Genomic DNA, 23,901 nt, shown 5'->3' on the forward strand with positions numbered 1-23,901 from the left:
CTGTTCAATTTGGTTACTTTGTTTCCATGTTAAGATCACTGGATAATTCTAGGTGTAATGTATTTTACATTTTTAAAGTATCCAGGTACTTTTAAGTTAGATGTATAAGACTTCCTTTCTTTTCCCTTTCTGTTACTTCTCAAGGTTGTAAGAGTTACAAGTACCATGGAGGCTATGCCTTTAATCCTAGCAGGGAGCTCTTTGCAGCACGTATCAGTAAAGATTCTAGAGAACGTAACTGACAGATTTAAAGAAAAATAACGTTTAGTCCTCCTTGAGTGGATGGACTGTGGCTGAGATGCAAGGCCTGTAGGGTATGTTGAAAGTTTAAAGGAAGAAAAATATATTAAGAGGAGCTCATAGATGTGGTTGATCATTCCTAGATCTCTGGAAAATTAGTCTGATCACCCACAACTCCATTTCATCTATAATATATACATAAATCCTACCAGTTACATGTAATCTAAAAATAAAACCCTGTAGCTTATCAATTAGGAATATAGTGCAATTTCCCCCCCAATTTTTCTCTAAGGCTGACTGCTACAAAACGGGGAACACTTATAAAACAATTGGAAAGCTAAATGAGATGGTTTGTCTTTGATAGCTTACTTTTTTGGTAGTCACTTATCTTGATACTTCTTTTTAGTTATTTCCACTACTAGGAGTAAAATCTACTACAGGAGGAAAAGGATGAAAAGATGGCTGACTTTTCACTACTGTGTTCTAACCACTTCCGCCAGTTCACGCGTGAATCTCTGGCTGCTATTGAGAAGCGGATTGCTGCCTACAAGAATTTCGAAGACCACCAACCTAAAGAGAAACCTCGTCCCCAACTTGACTTGCAGGTTTTCCAAAAGCTGCCTACTCTCTATGGCAATCCTCCTCAGGAGCTTGTTGGGAAACCACTGGAGGATCTTGACCCTTATTACAATGATCACAAGGTTAGAGACAGCTTATGCCGAGGGATCTGATTTCATCCCTCCTTGATCATTTGTCAGTAGGGAGCTTTTTCTGGTTTAGGAGTCAGAGAGATAAATTTGGCAGTGCTTTCTTTGAATGATTATATTAAGACAGTTGTATTCAATCAAGTTATAATAAAAAAAGACATCATACTTTGATCACTAAGTGATCATGTAATAAAACCTTAGTTTTAAACTCTACTAATCATAGAGAGTGAAATTCATCAGCATGAGGCATGTGCACCATTTACATCAGGGGTTGGCAAACTTTTTAGCCCGAGGGCCATATCGGGATATGGAAATTGTATGGCGGGCCATGAATGCTCACAAAATTGGGGGCAGGGGTGCAGGAGGGGATGAGGGTTCCGGCTGGGGATGCGGGCTCTGGGATGGAGCCAGAAACAAGGATTTGAGGGTGCGGGAGGGGGCTCCGGGCTGGGGTGGAGTGTTGGGGTGTGGGGGAGCATGCGGGCTCTGGCTGGGGGTGGGGGCAGGGGGATGAGGGGTTTGGGGTGCAGGAGGGTGTTCCAGGCTGGAACCGAGGGGTTCAGAGAGTGGAAGGGGCGATCAGGGCTGGGGCAGGGGTTTGGCGTACAGGGGTGTGTGTAAGGGCTCCAGCTAGGGGTGTGAGTTCTGGGGTGGGGCCGGGGATGAGCGATTTGGGGTGCAGGAGGGTGCTCTGGGCTGGGACCAAGGGGTTCAGAGGGTGGGAGGGGGATCAGGGCTGTGTCAGGGGATTCGGGGTGGGGGGGACTCAGGGGTGCAGGCTCCGGGCGACACTTACTTCAAGCAGCTCCTGGAAGCATGTCCCCCCTCTGGCTTCTATGCGGAGGCACAGCCAGGTGGCTCTGCACACTGCCCTGTCCGCAGGTGCCATTCCTGGCCAATGGGAGCTGTGGAGGGCGGTGCTTGTCGATGGGGCAGTGCGCAGAGCTGCCTGGCTGCGCCTCTGCATACTATGTAGGAGCCAGAGGGTAGTCAGGCAGGCTGCTTCCTGGGAGCGATGTGGAGCAGGGCAAACTCTCGACCCCACTCCCTGGCTGGAACTGAGGGCCGGATTAAAAGGTCTGATGGGCCGGATGTGGCCACCCCTGATTTACATCCTGCTTAAGCCCTCCAAATAGCGTTTAAGTGGGATTTAGGAGGTATGTTACCCCTCTACACAAGGATGAATGTCACCCACACTGAATATAACATAGGACAGAGAATATAAAAATCTATTGCTGCATGATGAGTGAAAACAGAGTTATTGGATTGAAAGTATCTTCAAGCTTATTAGACCTATATGTGGGCTGAATCAAAGCCACTCCATTACATGCAGCTTCTCTCTCTATAGGCTGTTAATAATCAGAACCACTTAATACAGTCTGTTTTCCTATGTTACACATTTTAATAAGGAAATACTGCCCCTAAGTATACATTTTTTTTTCAAAACCACCAGTTCTTCCAAGTACAAAATGATTTCTAGAATATATTTTAGCTTTTAAAACATGAACCCAGCTCTCTCAGACCCCAGGCTATTGGCTAGGGTGCGTTCCCTAACCCCCAGGCTATTGGCTATACTAGGATGGCTTGCTCTAATTCTCTTTGTTTAAATAATTAAATATCATTGGCACCGAGACTTGTGTCCATGTCTCATGCATTCCAGATGGGTGCCATGACCACTGGGCAATAAAGTCAGTCTACCTTTAGCCCAGATACTATTTAATTATTTCTACAAAGTGGAACAGCTCCATCAGGAGTGAGTAAGCAAGGGAGGCAGGCTGACTGTAGATGCATTGTTAGGACATTCTACTCAAAGCTAGAGAGGAGGAGGGGGAAATTCCACCCTGGACCTGAGACACTTTCCAAATTTAAGTTTTGTTGAAACAACTCTTTGCATGGGAAAAGTTTCAGGTTTGACAAATCCACATTTTTCAATGAAAAATTGTTTTGTTGAAAAATTCCTGACCAGCTCTGGTCAATATTAGTGAATGCTGAGTCAGTACTTCAGCAAATAAAGGCCCTGATCCTTTAAAAAGGGACATGAATCGTGTTCTCCAGAGTACACAGTATTGTTTACTGAAACTTTAAAAATGTGTGGTTCAAATATATAATGAATCAAAAAAGGTAACAAACAAGAATTACAAGGAATCTTTCAATATAGACAAACAAAAAGCAAGTCAACCATCAATCTTTCCCCCAAATTAATTGCAATTCTGCCAGCAATACAACCCTTCAATGTCCACAGTTCACTTTCTGGAGAAGTTTCATTAATTAAGATTATCTCTGTTTTTTTCTTAAAGACATTTATGGTACTGAACAAAAGGAAAACAATTTTCCGATTTACTGCCACACGTGCCTTGTGTATACTTAGCCCTTTTCAGCCGATCAGAAGAGCAGTAATTAAAATTTTGGTACATTCATATCCTTTCAGGTGGTTTCATTTATTCTAGTTTTTTTTATAATGGGTATGAGATAATATGGGTGTAATACTGTGTCATATTTAGAACATATCCTGGATCTAGCCTGTTTCTAAAAGCAATAGTGCACCTGTTTCAGATAATTGTGAATTATTTTAGAAACGACTGTTACTAGTATATGAAACAGGAAGTGTACAGGGATTGACCTACAGGGAGGAAGGATGGAAACCAAGTAATAGAGGGCCTAATTCTGATCTCACTTATACCTGTGATTAATGCCCTTAAAGTGAATGGGCTTGGTTCACTGTGGTGTTTCACCAGTTTTACATGGCAAAGTTATGCTGAAGTAAAACTGGAGTATCACAGTGGTGAATCAGACCCAAGGGCTTGATCCAGCCACTGTGGAGATCTAAGTACTACCAGTCATGCAGAGCCCTGCAAGGGTGTCCTGCATATCTTGCAGAGCTGCATGTGATCTTAAGCTCACTCTTGCTGCAGTAAACAGGCCTCAGAGAAGAGGTGGTGCACATGGCTCAGCAACAGTGCAGAGAGGGTGATTCTGTTGAGGATCACCTCTCTAGCATGCTGAGTTGGGGGTCACATAGGCTGGCGAGCCTAGTTCAGACATCCCCTTCTCCAGCAGGTCTGCCTGTGTTCAGGTCCATGGTGCAGCTGATGGGTCTCTTGAGGTCCCTGTCTGTGAGGTTGGCTCCTACAAGTGCAGCAAGTAGGAGTAACAGAATATTGGAGGTATGGGAGGGAGGGAATCTTTTATACACCCGCACTGCTTCCTGGATATGGGTCAGCAGTGTGCCCTTGTTGCCAAGAAGGCCAACAGCATATTGGGCTGTATTAGTAGGAGCATTGCCAGCAGATCAAGGGAAGTGATTATTTCCCCTCTATTCAGCACTGGTGAGGCCACACCAGGAGTATTGTATCCAGTTTTGGTTACCCCACTACAGAAGGGAGGTGGACAAATGGGAAAGAGTCCAGCAGAGGGCATCAAAAATGATTAGGGGGCTGGGGCACATGACTTACAAGGAGAGGCTGAAGGAACTAGGGTTATTTAATCTGCAGAAGAGAAAAGGGGGATTTGATAGCAGCCTTCAACTACTTAAAGGGGGGTTCCAAAGAGGATGGAGCTAGGCTGTTCTCAGTGGTGGCAGATGACAGAACAAGAAGCAATGGTCTCAAGTTACAGTGGGGGAGGTCTAGGTTGGATATTAGGAAACACTATTTCACTAGGAGGGTGGTGAAGCACTGGAACGGGTTATTTAGGGAGGTGGTGGAATCTCCATCCTTAGAGGTTTCTAAGGCTCAGCTTGACATAGTCCTGGCTGGGATGATTTAGTTGGTGTTGGTCCTGCTTTGAGCAGGAGGTTGGACTAGATGACCTCCTTAGGTCTCTTCCAACCCTAATATTTTATGATTCTATGAAGTGCATATGTGCATGGTGCATAGCACCATGCCCCATCTGCCCCCTGCACACTCCTCCATATTGGGTGTACGTGGATCACATCAGCTATGTGATAACTCTATGTGCCTAACTCTCTCAGTTCCAAGTGGGGATCCACACCAACAGGGTCACTGAGTAGTGCTCAGCGTTGTTGCAGATCCCGGGTTTGCACTATCATCATGGTCAAGCCCATAGTTACTCTAGTGTTAAAATCAGTGTCAGTGTTATCAGAAGCAGTCCTCTGCATTTTGTACCTGGCTTTTTCTTTGTTACCTCGGACAAGTTACTTAATCTTCGTTTCTTCATCTGTAAAAAGGGCATAATACAATACCTACCTCAGAGTTTCATGAGGAATTCATTGTTATTTCCATTACTTGTACAGCAGTATTGCCCAAGGGCCCCAGCTAGATGTAGTAGAAACACAAAGTCACAGTTTCTGCCCTCAAGAGTTTATAATATAATTTTAAGACAAGACTCCACGAATGAGTGTAACAAATTGTAAAAAGGAAGAAAAAGGGTAGAAGAAGAGTAGTGCCAAGCAGTGACATTTCCCACATATCTTCTTGAACAAACTATTCTTGGGTGAGAAACAATGATTTTGTGGCTCAAGCGTTGAAGTGGGACATTGACATCTGGGTTCAATTCCCACCTATCAACTATCTTTGTCACCCTGGACAAGTCACTTAGGCACAGAGACGAAAAGCTGTTTAGGCTCCTAATTTCCACTGAAGCCTTAATAGCATTGTGGATCTGGGCTTTTGTATGTAAGAGGAGGATAAAAACAGATCTCTTGTCCCACTCTTCGTTGTTCTTATTTATTTAGACTGAGTTCTTTTGGGGTAGGGATGGTCTCTTATTAAGTTTTACATATAATGCCTATTGCAATGGAGTCCCAATTTAGTTGCTTGGGTTCATTGTGGTCTGACGTCAATATGAATAACATACAAATAGAATTGTTAATTATGTCCAAAATTTTGAAACCAGATTTTAATTCTACAATGGCTTAAACATTTTTTGTATTTGTGGAGTGTTTCGATTACACTGTAATGTTCTTTACCTTAACTCCTGTTACTTACATTGTTCACTATTTTTATTATGTGCACTATTTTAATCAATTGTGTCTTCATGGATATATTTGAGACTCCTAGGAAGTCTAAGTCATCCGCACCTCCTCCATGGAACAAGTATGTCGAGTAAGTATTTCTGTAGGAATTTATTTTTCCTAATTCTCTAGTTCTAATTAATTATTTATCGGGCCATATTCTGCTTTCATTTGCTGTATTATAAATCCAGAGTAAGTCTTTGGAGTCGCTTTGGATTTTCAGTGGGGTGAATGAAAACAGAATCAGCCATTTAGTGCCAAAAAAGTGCTAAGTTATTTTCATTATCTTTTGTCCACATTTAATTGTTCTAAATCCTAAAGTCCTCCCTTAATTTTTACACATTTTTTTACTGAGGCAAGTCTCCAATCAATGTCATTGTTGACTAAGAGAAAGGATAAGGTCTTGAAATCCTTACTGAATTCATTTCTGTAATGTTGATTTGTACACAATTTGCTTTAATAAAATGGTCTGTCAGATGCTTCTTGCCTGTGGAACTTTGTTAATAAGGGGCCTTTTCTTCAGCATTGGCCAGATCTCGCAATTTTATCACAAATATCAAAATATTTAATGTTTTTTCTTAAAGCTTCAACTCCTGATGTCATGTGAAAACCTGAGAATCTCAAACTTCATTTAAAAAAAAAAAGTGTAAACTTCTATCCCTCCCAGTGTCAAAGTTTGAAAACATGAACCCTAACAACCCCAACATCCACAGCAAAAAAACCACAAAAAACCTATTACTTTAAACATTTGTTTTAAGACACTCACATGACTTGTTGGGACCTGACTCATGATTTTCAAACACACTGTGTTGGCAATACTGAGTACTCCAATGAGCTCTGCGCAGGAATGCATGTTTTCAGGGGCCTGGGATAAAATCTGAAACTGAGCCCCCGCATCCTTCCAAACAAATTCCACTGAGGTGAGGCTGTAGGAAACAGAGGGTTGGAGCGTGAGCCTGCCCTGCACTCACCCTGCAGCAGTGTCTCTGCTCCCTCTGGGCATTGCAACCTGGCATGCAGAGTCAGAATGCCACTCACTCAAGTTTGCAGCACCAGTCAGTTTGGGTACTCTCTCAAACAGAGGGCCTGTGTCAAACTACCCCCTTTGCCCCTATTTGGGCAGCCCTGGCTCTATGGGGTTGGATCCGTGTGCCTGCATGAATCTCATTAACGTCAGTACATCTCCCTGTGGGTGCAGGGTTCTGCCCTTGTGCAGCATGATGCAGATCTCTTGATCTAAATTAATAACTTCAGTCTACCTGGTCATCCACTTTGCTAACTATAATATCTGAATAAAACTGTATGATTGTAATATATATCCCCATTTGAAAACCAGTGTACATCAAGAAGTTTCTCTGCAAGGGGGGGGTCAGAATTTAGACAAAGTAATAGATGATATGGTAATTCAAACACCTTTCCCACCCCCACCCTCAGTAAAAAGGGCTACATTGCAGTCAAATAATTTCTGAACATATTTCCTGAATACCAAATGCCTTTAAAATTCTCTGAGGAGATCTCGAACTTGCTGAAATGATAAGTGCACTCAGAAAAGCCAGCAGAGCTTTTACTGCTAGTTTCCATTTTAAAGAAAATGCTGCCTTTAAAATTAAAGTCCTGTAAAGCTGTATTTCTGTGACCTTTTTTTCAACATTCTTTAAAGAAAGTGCTACAAGATACACAAAGTGAACAACATACAATGCACTGAGCAGCCACTTTGACATTTTGAACCAGTGAAGAGATGGATTATTGTCAAAAAATTTAAAAGTGGACAGTGATTTGGGGTGGCTCAAATTAGGGATGCCCAACCTGAGTCACTTTAAAATTTTAGCAAACAAAAAATTGTCACATGTAAGCAAGTATACTGCAGACACAGATGTTGATAGCCACATGCAGACTGCTGGCAGCTAATATTTTAAGTTGCCTGCAGGAGTTAAGTCCTGATCCAATATCCACTGAAATCAATGGGAGCCTTTCCATTAACTTCATTTGGGGGCACTAGGCAAAGAGACAGCTCGAAGTGAGTAAACTGCATGTGCCACATACCCTCCTCCATTAATTGCTAATGTTCTCACATTTCTTGGGCACTTTACTCCCCAGGTACACTTTCACGGCCATTTACACTTTTGAAGTATTGATAAAAATATTGGCAAGAGGATTGTGTCTGAATGAATTCACCTTCCTTCGAGATCCGTGGAATTGGTTGGATTTCAGTGCCATTGTTATGGCGTAAGTAAACATATATATTTTAAAGAGCTATCATGAAGGGTAAAAATTATTTTTGCTTGTGTTTATTTTCTCTAGAACTTTTCACTAAGGTTTTGTATTGTCCCCTTAAGACACAACAACATTGTAAGGAGTGATAACTGTATCTAGTGCTCTTGTATTCTCTTTGTTGTATCATATACTGGATATCAACAGCATGCCAGTCCCAAAAAAGAGGCTAAGGGGATTGTACAGAGGATAAAGATAGCAACATATATGATACATTCAATGCCATCAAGTAGCCATCAGCAGCCCCTTTTCTGTGAAATAGGAAAAGGGTCTGACCTGACAGGAAGTGAGATGTAATATCTATACTGTCATGAAGTATCTGTGTGCCACATATATGCAGACATCATGGTAGTCAGTGGATTAAATCTGGGATCGGCATCACCAAAAACAGTGTGAGCTTGAACTTTCTATAATTAGAAAGCAATAAAACCAAATTAATTAAGCCACTGTATTACAGGCTCCTCCTTTTACACAAGCTTGTCAAGAAGGTCTGCAATCCACAGGAGTTCAAGACCTATGGGCTGTCAAATTTGGGATGTCAAATTTTTCTGTCACTTTCTTTTAAAGTATAAGTAACAAGGGGGAGGCGGAACTTATTACTCCATGGTTTGATTACTCCCAACTTGCCTGAGTGATGAGAGTTCCAAAGAAACTGGGCCTTTCAGTCCCTTATATCTTTGTTTCCTTTTATCACAATAAGGCAATGAACAGACAATACTATCATCCATAGTGTTTCCAATTATTTCACTGTAGATAGTATGAAGTGTACTCCATACCAACAGTGGCAAGAGCTACTCCCTGCAGAGTTCCTCTGAGCTGTCTGCACAGACAGCTTCTCATTCACTGTGCTCCCAGTGACAACACACTGACTGCAGCCCAGTCACCAGAGATGAGAGGAGGAACTTCCTACCACACACAGAGACAGCCACAGGACTTTTTTAGTTCCATTAAATCCATAGGTCCCTTTTACTAATTCCCAGGACACTACTGACAACCATTCTAAGGGAAGGGTCACCAGCCAAGGCCGTGGATCATGCCACGGTTTCCCCTTTTGGCTATGTAACTCAGTCCTGAGTCAGACTTCACCTTCAGTAACCCATTGTTCAAGGAAGGACTTTAATGGTGATTAATGAATAAATTAAAATAAAGAATTCTAGGCTTCAGTTTTCCTCCTCCTCAGGGGATGATCCTTCTCACCGTCTCTGTCATAAATATAAAGGGAAGGGTAAACCCCTTTGAAATCCCTCCTGGCCAGGGGAAAGCTCCTCTCACCTGTAAAGGGTTAAGAAGCTAAAGGTAACCTCGCTGGCACCTGACCAAAATGACCAATGAGGAGACAAGATACTTTCAAAAGCTGGGAGAAGGGAGAGAAACAAAGGGTCTGTGGGTCTGTCTTATGCTGTTTTCTGCCGGGGATAGACCAGGAATGGAGTCTTAGAACTTTTAGTAAGTAATCTAGCTAGGTATGTGTTAGATTATGATTTCTTTAAATGGCTGAGAAAAGAACTGTGCTGAATAGAATAACTATTTCTGTCTGTGTATCTTTTTTGTAACTTAAGGTTTTGCCTAGAGGGGTTCTCTATGTTTTTGAATCTAATTACCCTGTAAGATATCTACCATCCTGATTTTACAGGGGGGATTTCTTCAAGTCTATTTACTTCTATTTTTATTAAAAGTCTTCTTGTAAGAAACTGAATGCTTTTTCATTGTTCTCAGATCCAAGGGTTTGGGTCTGTGGTCACCTATGCAAATTGGTGAGGCTTTTTATCCAACATTTCCCAGGAAAGGGGGGGTGCAAGTGTTGGGAGGATTGTTCATTGTTCTTAAGATCCAAGGGTCTGGGTCTGTAGTCACCTAGGCAAATTGGTGAGGCTTTTTATCAAACCTTGTCCAGGAAGTGGGGTGCAAGGTTTTGGGAAGTATTTAGGGGGGAAAGACGCATCCAAACAGCTCTTCCCCAGTAACCAGTATTTGTTTGGTGGTGGTAGCGGCCAATCCAAGGACAACAGGTGGAATATTTTGTACCTTGGGGAAGTTTTGACCTAAGCTGGTAAAGATAAGCTTAGGAGGTTTTTCATGCAGGTCCCCACATCTGTACCCTAGAGTTCAGAGTAGGGGAGGAACCTTGACAGTCTCTCATCAGTAATTTGTCATCAGCCCCTTTTGCATTCCAGACTCTGCTGCTCTACCCCACATCCACTCTGGAGTTCAGTCTCTTCTTCTGCTATTTCTCGATGGAGAGCTAATGTCTTAGATACTTTCTCTTCAGGATGTCTCTGTCAGCACACTCTTTAGCTTCCTGCTTCCTTCCCAGGCTCAAACTGTAAACCTCTCTGGTCCAGAGGTGGATACCAACTCTCCTCCTGGACCTTGCTGATTGACTAGCTCCCCACTGTCTCCCTTCTCCAGTGATTCCGACTGTTCTCTTCAGGCTCTTACTGTCTAAGCTGCCATTCAGGGCTTGTCCCTACAGCAGCCTATTGCATGCCTATTGCATGTCCAGCCTGTAACAGTCATAGAGCTTCGCTAGAGAGAGCTTCCTCTTTATACTGTTCTAGCAGTCTCTGCCAGTGAAGAAGTGACTCATTCTAAAGTCTCGAACTCTACCTCCCACTTGGTTGAAAGAGCAACAGGTATGTGGGCGAGTAGGTGAACACGCTCGTGTGTGTGTGTGTGTGTGTCAGAGAGAGAGGTGATAAACAGAGGTAGCAACAGGTAAGGCTGAGAAAAAAGAGCTAAAGGCAGTAACTGAGAGGTACTAGGGACTGTGTGTGTGTGAGAGAGAGAGAGAGAGGTGGAGGGGTCAGATTGTTTTGTGGCTTGGACTGTTTGATCTGTACTCTGGGAATAGAGGAGACTATTACAGGGTGGAATTGATTCATTTTCTTATAGTGAGGAGAACTGATGGATTTTTTTTCCAGGGAGGAACCGTGATGTAGGAGGAATTGATAGATTTATTGTAGCCTAGGGAGGAGGCAAACTTTGAAGTATTACTTGGGAATTTGATCAAAAGTAATTATTTTCTCCTTCCTCTGGCCAAAATATTTTTAATAAATATTTGTAATAATTAATGTGTTGCTGTTTTTGGCTAAATTTAGAAGCTCATGGTATTGTGGGATGTTGGAAGCATTCATAATCAAGCACTAATTTATAAGTATGTGAAGTAATATTGAAGTAATCAAGAAATGGATCCTTGATACATAATACTCAGGATGAGCCCTTGACATTGGGTTTGTTAATGCTCAAGATGTTATATGCTCAGAAGGTTAGAAATTAAGAAAAGTTGTATAAAATATTTCCACTGTTCATTCAATTTAATAGCATATTTTGTCATGTCTTGATTTTATAGATATGCAGGGGAGTTTAGTGATCTAGGCAATGTTTCGGTACTTCGTACATTCAGGGTTCTGAGAGCTTTAAAAACTATTTCAATACTCCCAGGTAAGAAGCCCAGATTTTTGAATATTTTCTGTCAACTACAAGTGATTCTCTCCTCCAACCATTTCATTGGTTTTGTAGGTCTTTTGTCTTTTTTTTATCTGAGTGACTTTGTGTTACAGAAACAACTGAATTTGTGGATGTCGTGGTGTCTCAGGATTGTTGGCCCAGTCAGAATAATTTAAGCACTGGAAACAATCTGCCATTTTAGTTATTTTGATTGTTCATGTCTTTAAGCATTTTGCTTGATTTTTATAATATCTGTTATACAGAAGGCTGTTCTAATTGTTCTTGTTGATCATTGTTTTGACTGTGCAATGTCCTTAATGACTCAGCAGACTTCTGCTTTATAATTAATATTTATTATTATTAGGTCAAATCCTATTCAGTTTTTACTCATGCCTTAATCAGGCAAATCAATTAGGTGTTTGCTGGTAATCAGGAGCTTCTAACAAAGTGGCTGATGCACTCTCCCATGAAAGTTTCCCAGAATCAACTGGTTAAAATCGTCCTTGAGATGTGGAAAATATTGTTAGTCTTTATATATTTGGTAGTATATTTAGAGGTGCATGTGTCTTATTAACTCTGTTTTCTCCCAGAGCTCCAGGAAGAAATCACAGCCAGTGTTTCACCCTATTTGTGATTTGGGGGGCGTGTCATAAATATAAAGGGAAGGGTAAACACCTTTAAATCCCTCCTGGCCAGAGGAAAAACCCTTTCACCTGTAAAGGGTTAAGAAGCTAAGACAACCTCGCTGGCACCTGACCAAAATGACCAATGAGGAGACAAGATACTTTCAAAGTGGGAGAGGGGGGAAACAAAGGGTTCTCTTTGTCTGTGTGTTGTTTTTGCCAGGACCAGAGCAGGAATGCAGGTCAGAACTCCTGTAAAAAGTCAGTAAGCAATCTAGTTAGATATGAGTTAGATTCTGTTTTGTTTAAATGGCTGATAAAATAAGTTGTGCTGAATGGAATGTATATTCCTGTTTTTGCGTCTTTTTGTAACTTAAGGTTTTGCCTAGAGGGATTCTCTATGTTTTGAATCTGATTACCCTGTAAGGAATTTACCATCCTGATTTTACAGAGTCGATTCATTTACTTTTTCTTCAATTAAAATTCTTCTTTTAAGAACCTGATTGCTTTTTCATTGTTCTTGAGATCCAAGGGTTTGGGTCTGTGTTCACCTATGCAAATTGGTGAGGATTTTTATCAAGCCTTCCCCAGGAAAGGGGGTATAGGGCTTGGGGGGCTTCTGGGGGGAAAGACGTTTCCAAGTCGGCTCTTTCCCCGTTATATCTGTTAGATGCTTGGTGGTGGCAGCAATAAAGTCCAGGGACAAAAGGTAAAATAGTTTGTACCTTGGGGAAGTTTTAACCTAAACTGGTAAAAATAAGCTTAGGGGGTTTTCATGCAGGTCCCCATATCTGTACCCTAGAGTTCAGAGTGGGGAAGGAACCTTGACAGATCCGAACTCCAATTTGATTTCCTAACACTGTGTAATCCATCAAACTACACTTTGTGCAAAGCTTAGATAGGAGTATGCTAATGTAATGTCAATGGTGATTAAACTTGTCAGCTTTCTTCAGTCTAAGTCAGCACTACAACACAGGCAGTTCAAAAGCTTTCTTTCAGAAATATCTGCCGATTACAATGACCTGTTGGTTCATGACATCTGCTCTCTGAGCAGAGGGGAAGTACTAAGAAGGCTGTGGGAAATTCAAATTCATGTGGAAGAAGATCTATGCAATATCCCAGAGAAAATGGCAGAAGAGCTACACTCATTTTTGAGGGATGCCGCAAGCATGATCATCCTGGCCTTCCTTGTTGATTTGACAAGGCCACTTAAATTGTTCCAACTTAAAGCTATAGGGGCAAAATCACAATGTAATGGATCTCCACAGCACTGTCGCTTCATTTCAAAACAAACTGTCTCTCTTCAAAAGAGATCTGAAAACTGGGGAGATGCTTCATTTCCCAATGCTGCTAAATTGCCAGGACATTGCAGATATAAATCAGATGGCACCATCTCTGGACAGGCTTCTTCAAAGCTCCCAGCAGAGGTTCCAAGAATTTAAGTGTTAACATCTCCCTGTTTGTAAGGAACCCATTCATGGTACAAGCAAATGGCACTTGGTGTGATCAAGCAAAAGCATCCTTTGCAGATGTTGAAAAAGCAAAACTACAAATGGAGCTTACTGATTTACAAGCGGATGAAGTGCTTAAGGTGCGGCACACTGAAACTACATCTGAAATTTTCTGGACAACCCTTCTGCTGAACTCCAAGTATCCACATTTGACGAAGATGGCATTTAACATTTTGACTGTTTGGCTCAACATACCTGTGAGTCAGCATTCTCAACAACAAACAATATTAAATCATATAATCACTCTGTTCTGACTGATAATAATCTGTGCAATTGCCTCCGTCTTGCCTTGCCAGAACTCACTACAACCTTAAAGGCCCTTGTCCAGAAGAGGACCTGTCACTTTTCCCACTGATGACAAGTATTATAATTATACACTATTCATGCGTATTTTATTTTAAATTTGTATTGCCACATAAAATTACATTTTCAGTAGTGACACTGTAGTTTAACAGGTATCTCATAGTAATTATTCATGATTCTTTTACTTAATATGTGTGTGTTTGTCAAATTTATTGTAGGCATATGTATATGGATAAACATTCAAAACTTTCAAGCCTTTTGTGGCTTATTTAATATTAGTTTGAAAGAAAATAACACTTAATACACATGAACTCTCCATCTTAGGTTGAATCACATCTTTCTAATAACAATCTAAGTTAATACTCTTGTAAACTCATAACACTTTCAAAACTTAAAACAGTAGTCAGAAAGTGTTTTAATGCTAATATTTGCATCTATTTGACATTTTATCTATGTACTTTTTTAAAGTCTCAGTCTCCTTTCTTGGAGGTTATTTCTGGGTTATACAGTGGTTTGATTTTATTTTTCATTTAATGTACTAAAACTGTAAGTAATAGGTATATTACTAATGCACAGCATTGTATGTGTTTGTTGAACAGGGGCACTCTTGATGTGAAAAATGTTTCTCTGGGGCCTCGACCTTGACTATACCTTGACCAAGAAATGTGGACCTTGACAAAAAATAATTGACTATCCCTGATTTATAGTCATGGACAATGCTTTGAACTACATCATAAGTACAGTACTATCTCAACATGCAGAGCCCCGCAACCAATTCCACCCCTGTGCCTTTTATTCTCAGAAGTGAAGCTTGGCAGAAACAAATTACAATATTTGGGACAAGGAGCTTTTGAGCTAAGGTGGCTTTTGCAGAGTAGCAGCACTTACTATAAGGAGCTTAGTTCCCTGTCTAAGGCTTGATGGACCACAAGAACCTGTAGTACTGGTGAACTTCTAGATATCTTAACCAACAGCAGATCCACTCCTCTCTCTTCTTCATTCGCTTTTACTTTGTTGTAACCTATGATCCAGGGACAAGAAATGGAAAGACTGATATCCTATCCTGCAAAGATGAATATCTTAAAACTGGCAATTAGCACTCTGCCACTGAGCTCAAGGCATCCAACTTTGTCAATGGGACAATCAACAGCAGCCTGATATCCTCCATCTGCTCCCTGATGACCCATTTGCAACCCAAATCTGCAGATCCTAAAGGATACAGGTACCTGACCTCCAAGTTCTAACTACAGAACTGCCTCCTCTTCTGCAAGGTTTGAATTCTAAAGTATAGACAATATATTCATGTAATATTTAAGAAAAGTTTTGTAAATGAGTTCCAATACTTCATGGATTAGGGACCCAATCTTGTGGGGTTCCAGGGGCTTCTGTATAGATTCAGGTTAATCTTTCTAACTACCCAATGGGGCTCAGTCTAGAAGATGCCATCAGAGATGCTTAGGTATGCAGTTCTCAAACTGCATTTGTCTCTCCAGAAAGAATATAACATGTTTGTTAACAGCAAAAATGTTTTTAAATCAATAATATACAGAGGTGAGAAATAACAGTCCTCAACCCTATTGTCCCTAGAGTAAATCCCTTATCTCTTTCTAGATGTGCGAAGTTTCAAAAAGTTCAATGAATAGAAGATTGTTGGGGGAAGAATACATTTGGACAAGGAGAAGAAGTCTGGAGATAAATGTGAGAAGGGAGGGACAGGCAGTAGAAACAAAAGTGAAACTGTTTGAGCAGCGTATTCCAGAAGTCTTGAGGTCTTTCTGAGTGATTTGAGATCTACCATACCAGTAGAAAATCTGTAGCTCACCAAAGCTCATGCTCAAATAAATTGGTTAGTCTCTAAGGTGCCACAAGTACTCCTTTTCTAGTTGTGTTTTATTTTGCAGGTTACAGTGAACCACTTCAGGACTTGATTCTGCAAGCCCTGAAGTAAATAGGGTTTGACACATGGAATGCTTGTAGGATTACATCCCCAGGCTGCATGTTAACAGACTGTAAAAATGTTGCAAAAAGAAAAGGAGTACTTGTGGCACCTTAGAGACTAACCAATTTATTAGAGCATAAGCTTTCGTGAGCTACAGCTCACTTCATCAGATAAATATCGTGGAAACTGCAGCAGACTTTATATATACAGAGAGAATATGAACCAATACCTCCTCCCACCCCACTGTCCTGCTGGTAATAGCTTATCTAAAGTGATCATCAGGTGGGCCATTTCCAGCACAAATCCAGGTTTTCTCACCCTCCACCCCCCACACACAAATTCACTCTCCTGCTGGTGATAGCCCATCCAAAGTGACAACTCTTTACACAATGTGCATGACAATCAAGTTGGGCTATTTCCTGCACAAATCCAGGTTTTCTCACATCCCCCCCCACCCCCATACACACACAAACTCACTCTCCTGCTGGTAATAGCTCATCCAAACTGACCACTCTTCAAGTTTAAATCCAAGTTAAACCAGAACATCTGGGGGGGGGGGGGTAGGAAAAAACAAGAGGAAACAGGCTACCCTGCATAATGACTTAGCCACTCCAAGTCTCTATTTAAGCCTAAATTAATAGCCTGTTTCCTCTTGTTTTTTCCTACCCCCCCCCCGATGTTCTGGTTTAACTTGGATTTAAACTTGAAGAGTGGTCAGTTTGGATGAGCTATTACCAGCAGGAGAGTGAGTTTGTGTGTGTATGGGGGTGGGGGGGATGTGAGAAAACCTGGATTTGTGCAGGAAATAGCCCAACTTGATTGTCATGCACATTGTGTAAAGAGTTGTCACTTTGGATGGGCTATCACCAGCAGGAGAGTGAATTTGTGTGCGGGGGTGGAGGGTGAGAAAACCTGGATTTGTGCTGGAAATGGCCCACCTGATGATCACTTTAGATAAGCTATTACCAGCAGGACAGTGGGGTGGGAGGAGGTATTGGTTCATATTCTCTGTGTATATATAAAGTCTGCTGCAGTTTCCACGATATGCATCTGATGAAGTGAGCTGTAGCTCACGAAAGCTTATGCTCTAATAAATTGGTTAGTCTCTAAGGTGCCACAAGTACTCCTTTTCTTTTTGCGAATACAGACTAACACGGCTGTTACTCTGAAACCTGTAAAAATGTTGATATACCGAAACACCAGGACTCAAAATATCAGACATTTAGCTGGATAACAAGAATATTCAGTTACAATAATAGAGAATTTTTTTAAAAAAAAGTGTTTTGAAGGATTATAAACTTTTTCTTCAGGACATAAGATAAACCTCTAACGGGTTTGGAAAGAAACTTCCCTTGGGGGCAAGTTACGCCATAACTTCCTACTGCAGGTGGGAGGTGGGGGTGTTAAATCTTCCTCTGAAGCATCTGAAACTAGCAGAATGGGGAACTAAATGAACCCCTAAATGGGCGATCCAGTCTGCCACTTCCAATAATCTTGAGGAATACTCAGCTCTTCTGAACATTAGACACTGGGGTGTTTAAGATTAGCTACCTAAAGGTAGGTGCCTAATATTAAGTATGCGAGTTTGAATGTGTATAACTATTTTTAAAATGTACCATATTCACATGGAGTTAAATTACAAAGTTAAAGCACATGCTATAGATAATTTTCAAATTATAACCTGGATTTAGAGTATTTTTAGAACTATACGATTTTGACAATCTTTAGAAGACTTCTATATGTGATAGTAGCACAGTCTGGTATGGCTGTAGCATGTCAGCATTTACAATGAAAACTCCTTTTGGAAGTGTTTATTAGGGAACCAGAAAAATTCAATTTGAGCTACGAACTGATGTGTTTATATTTCAGCAGAGAAACAATGTTTTGTTATTATATTTTTACAAATTATAATGTTTTTAAAGTCTGACGAGTTTTAGATTATGTATGGGAACAAAAGCAAATGAAGGGCAATTTAAGGGGGTAAATCTTACCAGACAATCTCTAAGTTTGTCAATTCAAACAAAAGTCTTGGTGCTATTTTATTATTTGCTGCATGGCATTTCAAATTTTACAAAGATTCTGCAGGATTAACTTAGTTTTTGTCAAACAGATTTGAGATAAAAAAGACTATTGCCTTTATTTTCCCATCACAATCAGGATAATATTCTTTCACCGTTAAAGTTTAGGGACCCTCTGATAACAATGAGATTTTTGCACATCAGAGTGGATAGAAGTCAACGATTTTTAAAAAAAAAAAATAAAAATCGGATTTTTTATTTAAATCGGATTTTTTTAATAAAATGCTTTTTGAGGGGAAAAAAACCTATCTAAAGATAGTTTTAATTAAGATACATTATAGCTCAAAGATATCTCATCATGGAATAGGGATTATAAATTCTAAAGTATGAGACAATATATTCAAGTAATGTTTAAGAAAAGTTTTGCAAATGAGTTCCAATACTTCATGGATTAGGGACCCAATCTTATGGGATTCCAGGGGCTTCTGTATAGATTATTTAGGTTAATCTTTCTATCTACCTAATGGGACTCAGTGCTCAGTCTAGAAGATACCATCAGAGATGCTTAGGTTTGCAGTTCTCAAACTGTGCATTTGTGTCTCCAGAGATAACATGCTTGTTAACAGCAAAAGTGTTTTTAAATAAATATACAGAGGTGAGAAATAACAGACCTCAACCCTACTGTCCCTCTGCAAATTTGTATACACAGGGTCAATCCCTTACCTCTCTCTACAAGTGCAAAGTTTCAAAAAGTTCAACGAATAGAAGATTATTGGGGGCGGAATAGATCTGGACTGGGAGAAGAAGTCTGGAGATAAATGTGAGAAGGGAAGGACAGGCAGTAGAAACAAAAGTGAAACTGTTCGAGCAGCATATTCCAGAAGGCTTAAGGTCTTTCTGAGCGTAGCCTTCATTGATTTGAGATCTACTATACCATTCTCTCACTAGAAGGGAAAGCCAATAATGGCAGCAGGCCATAAAAGAGACCCAATTTGGGAATAAGAACCATTCAAGAAATATATGTTTGCTGATGATGTTTTAAAGAAAAATCACACCAGTGAACTTGTGGAAATCACTTAAGCACATGGATTCAGAGACTGTTGAAGTGATAATCTCACTTTAATAACAGTAGCTTCTTCTGCAGGTGTAGAAAGAATATTTTCTTCCTTTGGACTAATTCATTCCAAATTGAGAACTCGTTTGGAACCTGAAAAAGCAGGAAAACTTGTTTTTCTTTTCCAGATTATGAACAAACAGGAAAAAGAAGGTGAAGATGACTGAGTTAGCTGCAGAAGCCAATATTTTAAGTTTCTCATGTTGAGCTGGCTGACAGTCGATTTAATTTTTTTTAATATTTCATTTAACTATTTTAGTTAAAAACAATTTTAACAAAAACAAACCTGATTTTAAAAAACTTGAATGTTTAAATTCAAAAATTAATGCTTGTTTTTTAAAATTATATATTTGCAGTTGAAGAAAAAAATTCAAAATAAATAACGTTGTTTTAGTTAAATAAAACAATGTAAATGTCTGTCTGATGATGTTCCCCTCCTAATACAGCATGGCAAGAAAATCCTCCAAATATTAATGATAACCTGTTGAATTGGCCATAGTTCACCATCCAATGACTTCATAATTATCTGCTTCAGTTGCCTTTGGTAAATGAAATAACAAAACATATATTCATATATCATTCTGATATAGCTGTAAAACTAATCTGAAAAGTTTTCAAAATAAATCATTTTTAAAAGGTATAGTATCTTCTAAAAATGAAACCTATATCTATCTCTGAGTTGCGAAGAATATGTATTAAGGTTATAACAACCAACAAGAATGCAATTTTATGTAGAAATCCATGATTAAATCAAGTCTTCCTGACTAACAATTTAAATCAATTTGATTTAAATCAAATCCACCTTGCTGCACATGGAAGATTTGCAAAATAACTACTTCTAAATATTGGCCCAAATTAAGGCCTTCCTAAGGTAGAGGTGTTAAGAAAGGAGGCAACACAACACAGATATTTACTCCTAATTAAAGAGCCACAATTTTAAAAAGGAAGTTTTCTGGCCAAAAAGCATAGCAGTAAGTGTGAAGCTATGCGAAGCACAGACCTCCAGCAAGATACTCAGTTTTCCCTTCTGTAAAATAGGGATGATAATACTTCCCTATTTTACAGGGTTGTTTTATGTGTTAAATCAGTGGGACTATTCATGGAGAAAAATACTTCGCATGAAAAAGGGAGGCAGAATCTGACCCCTATGTTTGCAAAGTGCTTCAAGATCTTCAGATTTCAGATGCTACAGAAATGCAAAGTTTTATTATTGTTTGCCTAAAAGTAGATATCAAGAACCAGAATAAAACCACACACCACAGCCTGGAGCCCCCAATGAGGTACGAGTTTGGTGTCATGTTTGTATATGACTATTGTTAGCATTAACTTTGATCGGTCATCTAGAAAATATTATGTAAACTCACTTCTTAAAGCTGAAACCTTTTGGCCACTAAATCTAAATATATCACAACGTGTATAACAGGCCAACATTAAAATTACTTCATGGTTGGGCTGCTTCCCAAAAGAAAACTGTTTCCCCCAAAACAGCCTGCATTTCTGAAGGTCTTTCTCCTACGCTTGCCATCTGTTAAGGCTCTGCCGATGGAGACCATTCACAATGAGACAGACAACTCCTCCATCTCATCCTGAATCAGGTCCTCCCAGCTTTCCTGGAGCCAGCATCTCTTGGCAGCAATGTGCCCCCAAAGCAGCAGCAGCACCTTCAAACGCCTAACTCAACAGCCCCGCGCGAAGGCGGCCACGGGCAGCGGGCGCAGGGGGGAGAGGGGCGGGCAGCGGGGGGCTCTGGGGCGGTCCCGGTGTCGCCCAACTCTCCTGTCGGAACCATTCACCAGCAGTGGAAGCGGGGCCCCAGCGCGGGAAGGGTCGCCCCCCCCCCCCAGTGACAGCTCTCTCCTTCTCGGCCCCATCCAGAACAGGGCTCATTCTCCCCTCACCACGAACAACCCAAGGCGAGACACTTACTGGCTTTATTCGCTATTTCCTGCTAAACCCAGCGCCCCAGCATTGTATCCACAGAGTCTGACTCCCAGCTCGGGAACTCCCCGGGGGCGGAAACTCCAGCTCATTGCGGCGGCTCTGTCCCCCCGCAGCGCTTCCTCCCCGTCCTGGACGGCGCCCGCGCCACAGGCGGCATGATTTGTTCGCGCCCCGCCTGCATGTGTGGGGACGCGCAGCTCCCGGCCCGTCCAGCCCAGGGGAGGCGTTAGCAGGCGCCGCCCCGCGCCCGCGCCCGCGCCCGCCCCAGCCCCAGCCCCGCGCTCTCTGCCCGCTACCTGCCAGCGCCGGACTCTCCCAGCGCGTCTCCCAGCGCGAGCGCTGCCCGGCAGCGCCCCCTGCTGGCAACTGGCCGCTTCTCAATGGGTAAAATAGGAGAGGCCTGGCGGTGAAGGTTTTGCACTTAAGCCTAGTGATGAGCAGCCAGAAGCTCAAGAACCGGTTCCTTCACTTGCACCGGGTCTTCGGTGGTACTTCGGTGGCATGTCCTTCAGTCCCTCCGGGTCTGTATGCCGCCGAAGGCTCGGAGTGCCACCCGGTCAGTAAAAAGTCACATGGGAGCCTCCCCAGCCCAGAGCTCAGGCGGGGCGGAAAGGACGGTCCCAGGGGCCACATCCTGTCCGTCCCGCCTGAGCTTCCCCACCCCTTTAACAACCGGTTCTAAACCGGCTTCAAAATTTAACAACCAGTTCGCGCGAACCGGCTCCAGCTCACCACTGCTTACACCCACCCCAGCTGTGGGCTAATCTTCCCTAGCTTTTCCTTGCAGTCTGCAATCAATCTGGTGCCCTGTATCAGAGCACTGAATTGCACTGCTGTAAATGTTAAATTCATCTACCTGTGAAAGCCAAGCGATGTGGTGGTACAATACCTGCAGGAGAATATGGGGAGCAAGAAGAGGAACAATCTTTAATTCATTTTTCATTAAAGTCTGGGGAATTCCTCCAATCCCCCCAATGCTATTTTTATTTATTTAGTGTAATGAAATTAATTCTTTTGTTCAGACTGACCAAAATAGGTAGGAAATACAAAAGTTCAAATATTTACTTACTTGTAAATAGACAAGACCAATAAAAGGTCACAGAGAATTGAAGTGATTTGCCCAAGGCTACAAAGCAGGGAATAGAACCCTAGTCTCCTGCCTCCCAAGCCAATGGCCCTATCCAATAAAACATCCTCCTTACATGTTTCATACACTTTTTCTATAAAAATGTACATGCTACTTGAGTAGTTTTTAAAAATTTTCTTCCCTTTTGTACATCATGTCAGCACATGGAGAATGTTCCATCATGAAAGAGCACTGAAGGCAGTTACTGAGACTGTAAACCTTACTTAGATTGTCAGTTCTCTAGGGCAGCAGTGTTTGTACAGTGCCTAGCACCAGGGGGTCCTGGTCCATAACTACAGCTCATATGTGCTACTGTAATACCAATAATACATAATAAAAGATGACACATTAACTAAAACAAACAGACAGATCAGATAGATAAAACACAACAGACAAAGGAGATATTTTCTGCCACTCCAAAAACTTTCTGTTTAAGAGACACATTCTGTGGCAAGTTTTGAACACAAGTTAAAAAGGCTCAAAACAATCAGCTGAAACAAACAAAATGTGTGTGTTGGGGTGGGTGGGAGTGCGGTGAGTACCAACCAACTATTGGATCAATTGCTACCTCCCCTTTGCCCCACATCCTCTTCTCCAGAAATGGGCCTCTGTTTTTGTCCTAAGCAATCATAGCTATTCTAGAAGGATTAGTGGAAAGCAGTGCAGGTCCAAACATTCCAATTATTTATGTAGAAAAAATAGTTGTGTGTAAATTTTCCCTTATTTTTGTTGTTTTTCCCTCCCAAGGAAAAACTGAATCCACAAGTGAAAAATGTTCACTTTTTGAAAAATATTCTTGGTTAAAAAAAAAATCCAGGGGAGATTGAGAATGATTTCGGTAAAAATGGGCTTTGGTTTCTAGCTTTTTAATGGAAAACTGGAAAATGTCTTCAAAAATGAAATTATCCTGAAATTATTCAAACATTTTCTTAAAAATTAATTTAATAAAAAATGTCAGAGCTTTCTCTTTCTCTCTCTATCTCTCTCACACACACACAGACAAATTCATGTTGAAAATGAATCATCAGCTATTCAGTGAAGCACAATATAGATCTTATTTTTTATTGTGTAGGCCTAACACAAAGGTTTTACATGAAGTTTGCTATCACCTTGAAATATAAACTATTTAAGAACCTTCTTAATATTAAGTCTGATGCAATATTTATTTCTTTATAATTCTGAGTTTAGCCAATATCCCCCTCCCTCTAGTGGCTAAAGAGAATAATGCTACTTCTGACCACAATTACCTTTAAAATAATTTCCACTTCCACCTTAACTGAATTGGCTCATTAGCACGGACACCACCACCCCCCCACACACCCTTTTGGTAAGGCTTTTCATGTGCTAGAATATATATTCTGCTTACTGTATTTTTCACTCCATGCATCTGATGAAGTGGGTGTTAGCCTACGAAAGCTTATGACCATATAAATGTGTTAGTCTAAAGTGCCACGAGAACTCCTTGTTTTACTTTAAAATAAAGGTGAACTGCAAGGAGTGGTCATGTTTCTTTGAGCCAGAGAAGATCCTGGAGGTAAAAAATAATAGCCAGGAGGGGGGGAATTATGAAAAACTTTAAATTGAGCTTCTTTCTTCTTCTTTCTTTGAGTTGGAAGTAAAACCCAACCTCAGGAAGGGTCAATTTAGACACAAATGCAATTCTGCAAAGATTTATGCATATGTTTAACT

The 23,901-nt window shown here is 41.0% G+C and overlaps 2 protein-coding genes across 2 annotated transcripts in view; one reads left to right on the forward strand and one right to left on the reverse strand.

Moving 5' to 3' along the window:
* Window positions 1-21,107, reverse strand: part of LOC140907821 (sodium channel protein type 5 subunit alpha-like) — a 186,195-nt gene extending 165,088 nt beyond the window's left edge. The window contains exon 1 of the mRNA XM_073334668.1: window positions 21,072-21,107. The gene's annotated coding sequence lies outside the window, so the exon portion shown is untranslated. The remainder of the gene's footprint in view (window positions 1-21,071) is intronic.
* LOC140906183 (sodium channel protein type 5 subunit alpha-like) lies at window positions 699-11,839 on the forward strand. The gene is made up of 6 exons (XM_073329677.1): window positions 699-941; window positions 3,245-3,363; window positions 5,894-6,010; window positions 8,017-8,145; window positions 11,540-11,631; window positions 11,751-11,839. The coding sequence occupies exons 1-6, from the start codon at window positions 699-701 to the stop codon at window positions 11,837-11,839; spliced, it is 789 nt and encodes a 262-aa protein (XP_073185778.1).
* Window positions 21,108-23,901: the final 2,794 nt, after the last annotated feature.

The sequence above is a fragment of the Lepidochelys kempii genome, chromosome 2 (genome assembly GCF_965140265.1).
Source record: "Lepidochelys kempii isolate rLepKem1 chromosome 2, rLepKem1.hap2, whole genome shotgun sequence".
NCBI classification, from domain to species: Eukaryota; Metazoa; Chordata; order Testudines; family Cheloniidae; genus Lepidochelys; species Lepidochelys kempii.